The sequence below is a fragment of the Nannospalax galili genome, unplaced genomic scaffold, assembly GCF_000622305.1.
Source record: "Nannospalax galili isolate Female #2095 unplaced genomic scaffold, S.galili_v1.0 scaffold664, whole genome shotgun sequence".
In the NCBI taxonomy this organism is placed as follows: Eukaryota; Metazoa; Chordata; class Mammalia; order Rodentia; family Spalacidae; genus Nannospalax; species Nannospalax galili.
The window spans coordinates 196,902-201,750 of NW_008354274.1; the positions used below are offsets into that span (position 1 = coordinate 196,902).

At 41.7% G+C, this 4,849-nt stretch overlaps 1 protein-coding gene across 5 annotated transcripts in view; it reads left to right on the top strand.

Moving 5' to 3' along the window:
* Rnf216 (ring finger protein 216) overlaps positions 1-4,849 on the top strand; it is a 147,884-nt gene that overhangs the window by 22,484 nt on the left and 120,551 nt on the right. For 4 of the 5 annotated variants that reach the window (XM_008851366.3, XM_008851365.3, XM_008851368.3 and 1 more), the window contains one exon: positions 3,684-4,526. In XM_008851366.3, coding sequence (XP_008849588.1) covers positions 3,684-4,526 — 843 coding nt within the window. The remainder of the gene's footprint in view (positions 1-3,683; positions 4,527-4,849) is intronic. The other variant, XM_008851369.3, reaches the window with a different exon arrangement.

The following is a 4,849-nucleotide window of genomic DNA, read 5'->3' on the forward strand; positions in this document are numbered from 1 at the left end:
TATAGCCTGTGCTAGCTTGGTACTCATTATGTAGCTCAGGCTGTCTTCAAACTTGTGGTAGTCCTCCTGCCTCAACTTTTTTAAGTGCTGGAATTATAGATGTTGCCATCACACCAAGACGCCTGTCTTAAACAGGGTCTGATGTAGCAGAAGCTGGCCTTGAATTGGGGGGGGGGGGGGCGGTTGTTTTGTTTTAACTTTTTTTTTTTGGTCTTTTTGAGACAGGGTCTCTCTGTCCCCTTTTGAGACAGGTCACTCTGTCTCTTTGAGACGGGGTGTCTCTGTTACCAGCTGTCCTGGAACTCACTATGTAGACCATGGTGGCCTTGAACTCACAGAGATCCGCCTGCCTCTACCTCCTGAGTGCTGGGATTAAAGGCGTGTGCCACTACACCCAGCTTATTTAGCTTTTAGAAAAACTTTATTGAGAATTTCATACATGCATATAAGGTGTTTTGATCAAATCCATGCCCACTCCCTCCCTTCCAACACCACCCATATTGCCCCATCACTTTTTTCTCTCTTTTTTTTTTTTTTCTTCTTTCATTTATTTTTATGGGGCTTTTGGGTACTCTTAACAATCCCCCCTCTGAAGAGGTAATCCTAAAATCTTTAAAGAATTAGATACAAGCTCCCAAATACTTTTGACAATTTTGGCCTTTGGAACAGAGTATGTTGCTAAGAGCCCCAAGGACATTTTGACTTTTAGCCAAGAAGCTGGGTACTTTTCTTTGGGGTCTGTTTATACTAACTGCCTAGCCAATTCCTACTTCCTATTCTTACCACACCATCCTCTGAAGAGGTTACCCAGCTTGCGGATAGGGAATCTGGATGCCCAGTTTTTATCATTCTTCTCTTATCTACTGCCTTAGGTGCCTCCTTAGCACAGCAGGCACTGTGTCAGTCTCATAAATTACATTGTAATAATTCCTCAGAATTTCTCATAAATAGTGATGATAGATAAGAATAAGAACAGCCCTTGGGGCTGGAGAGATGGCTCAGCGGTTAAGAACACTGGTTGTTCTTGCAGAAGACCCGGATTTGAATCCCAGAACCCACATGGCTAGTAACAACTATCTGTAACTCCAGTCCCAGGGGATCCGACAGCCTCTTCTGACCTCCGCGGGCATTGCACGGCATGGGCGCACTTACCTACATGCAGGCAATATGTGCATACATATAAAAATAATAAGATTTGAAAAATAAATAAGAACAGTCCTTGCACAAGATAAGATTGCCTTTACTATTTCTTCTTTGGGTAGGATAGTGCATGTATGTGACTACACCTGTGTCATGCAATGGACAGTGCTTTTATAAGTTTGAACCTAAGTTCTTTGTGGTTTTGAATACATAAATAGAATTTTTTAAACTATTATTTTTATTTTATGTGTATGTGTGTATTGCCTGCGTGTAGGTAAGTACACCCATGTCATGCAATGCCCACGGAGGTCAGAAGAGACTGTCAGATCCCCTGGCACTGGAGTTACGGCCAGTTGTTAGCTGCCATGTGGGTGCTGGGATTCGAACTCAGGTCTTCTGCAAGAATAGCCAGTGTTCTTAACTGCTGAGCCATCTCTCCAGCCCCAAAAGCCTTTTCTTTTTACTCTTATTTCCACCTTCCTTTTCTGTTTTGTGTATTTGTGTCCTTTTTCCATTTTTCTTGATTTTTATCAACTATTGTTTCTTTTCTCCTTGTTTTTAGTCCTCCTATGTTACCAGAGAAACAACTCCAGAATTGACCTTGGCAGTGCTCCCCTCAGTTTTCTTTATTTTTTGAGACAGAGTTTTCCTGTAGCCACAACTGGCCTGGAACTCACTGTATAGACCAGGCTGGCTCAGATCTCACAGAGATCTGCCTGCCTCTGCCTTTCAAGTGCTGGGATTAATGGCATGCGCCACCATGCCATCTTCAATCTATTTTCTTACTCATGGATTTCTTTTTGTATTTGGTGATTCTTCTGCTTTATCATGTTTGACACACTTCTTCAACATTTAAATTATGTGATCCCCTTACTCCCTTAAATCTTCATTCTGTGTTTATCCTTTTATGATACTGCTATGACTATGTACCGCTGTGTAACATCACCTTGCAGTTCAATGGCTGCAAGCACTGTCTCCTTTCAAAGTCTATAATTCAGTAGCTTTAGTGTATATTCAGAGTTATGCAAACACCACAATCAATTTCAGAACATTCATATTTAGAATATTTTAATTTGTACCCTAAAATCACTTGTTAGGCATCACTGCCCATTTTCCCCCTTCTTGTCTCTGCTCTTCACCCTGTACAAACACTAATCTCTATAGATTGACACAGCATAGAAAATCCATGTAAATTATGTAGTCTCTTGTGATGGGCTTCTTTTAGCATTCCATCCATATTGCAATGCATATCAGGCTTTAATCTTAAACTTCTATTATTTTACTACATTTTATTTGTTGTGTGGGTGTGCACATCCATGTATGTGTACATGCCGTGGCTCACATCGGAGATCGGAGAACAGCTTGTGGGAATCAGTTCTCTCTCTACCATGTGGGTCATAGGAATCAAACATAGGTCGTCTGTTTAAAGCATGTAAACTGATGGCTTTTAGTCTATTCACACACTCTTGCGTTCATCATCACAGATCAATTTTAGAACATTTCATCACCTCACAAAGAAGTTCTGACCTACTAGATAAGTATCTCCCACTCACCTGTCATAGGCAGCCATTAATCTGATTTCTCTCTGTTTTTATTGCCTACTCGAGACATTTCACACAAATAGAATCATACTGTGTGGTCTTTTGCAGCCACTCTTCTTTCATTCAGCATATTAGCATTTTATTTCTTTTCATTGTCAAGCAATATTCCATTGTATAGCTTGTTTTTGTACTCAGCAGATGATGGTCGTTTCAGTTTTTACTTTTTGGCTATCATGAGTAATGTATGGTGCTGCTACAAATATCCATGTACAGGTTTGTGTGTAGCTTCTATGTAGGAACTGGGAACTGAACCCAGGTCCTCTGCAGGAGCAGCCCAGTGCTTTTAGCTGCACTCTGTCCAACCCAAGCTTTTCTCCACATTCTTGACAGCACCTTAGTTGTTTTATTACATTTATTTGTTCATTGTGTGTGTACGCATGCACATGCATTCCATAGCACACAGAGATGGTATTGCAATGGCATCTCCCTGTGGTTTTGATTGACATTTCCCAGTGACCAGTGATTTGTGCATCGTGTGTGTGTGTACACTAGCCTATGTATGTACAGGTAGAGACTAGGGGTTGATGTTTGGTGTCTTACTCTATTATTCTCCACTGTATTTTTTGAGACAGTGTCTTGAAGTGAACCCAGAATTCACTGTTTTTGTTAGATGGGCTGGGTAGCGAGGCCCTAGGATCTGCCTGTAGATGTATACCACCATTCCCAACATTTTACCTGTGGGCTGGGGATCAAATTCAGATCCTCAGGCTTGTGTGGTAAGCATTTTTCCACTTGAGTGAGCTATCTCCCGGCCTCTACTTTGACTGTTAGCGATACTATTACGTCATCAAATTGCAATATTGATAAATATGAAGAATAGTTTTTGCTCAGGGGAAAGATGTTTCTGGTTTTCTTTCCTATCTTTTCAGTGCAAGTACATAAGGAAGCATAGACATAGGAAAGAAATTGAAATTTTATTATTAAAATTTCATTTTTTCTTAGACACATAGACCTCAGACATCCCGACCCAATCTCATCAAACCAGCTGCTCAGTGGCAAAATCTGAACAGATGGGGAGAAGAAAGACCTAAAATTTCTAGAACAGACTTTGAAACACATTTACACAACTATTTTTCCTTGTGTAACAACTCGTTGTTTGATTCTGGGGCACAGGATGATTCTGAGGATGAGTATGATGAATTTCTGGATCTTGGGCCTCCTGAAGCCTCTGAATTCACAAAGTCAAGTGGCCAAACAGAAAAAGAACCCAAACCTGGGCCAAGTCATAACCAGATAGCGAATAACATTGTCAAGCCAAGATTGGAACAGAAAGTCATTATATTGGGAGAGAGTGGCCTTCTTTTTTCAGAAAGTGATCCTTTGGAGGCTCACAGCCAATCATCAGAAGACTCGGAGACAGAGCTCTTATCAAATCTTGGAGAACCAGCTGCCTCAGTAGATGACCAGGTGATTGAAGAAGACTACTGGCTTGACCATCCCTATTTCAGGGCTCTAAAGCCACAATCCCAGGAGAGAACAAGCCAGGTTGTGCCGCAAGAGCGGCATTCTGAAGCAGAAATGGGCCCCTTGTTCTTGCAGCATGATTTCCCAGAGGCAGCTTTTCCAAGGCCAGAACCCCAGCAGGAGGGGATTCCAGGCCCTACTTCTCCTCAGCCTGCCCATCCTCTTGGAGAGCTTGAAGACCAGGAGATAGCAATTGATGAGGAAGAGCCAGGGCCAGCCTTCCCCCTACCGGAATCTCAGGAAGCCAATTTGGAAAACCTGTGGGGGCGGGAAGCTACTGAGATGAGTCAAGAGTTCATTGCACTATTGGTGAAAGAAACCGTAAGTTTTGTATCTTTTTATTATGTTTAAATAGAGGTAGATACTAGCCTGGGTGTGGTGACACATACCTTTAATCTCAGCACTAGTGAGGCAGAGTGAGGTAAGCAGATCTCTGTGAGTTCAAAGTCAGCCTGGTCTACATAGCAAGTTCCAGCCCAGCTATAGCTACAGGGAGACCCTGTCTCAAAAAGACAAAAAAAAAAAAAAAAAAAAAAATGTAAAAAAATATCGGAATTTTTTTTTCTTTCCAGGAAGAAAGAGGATGTATGTAAAAATTTTCCCTTTCTAAAGAGGTGTGTATAAAAACCGGGGGGGGTGGTGCT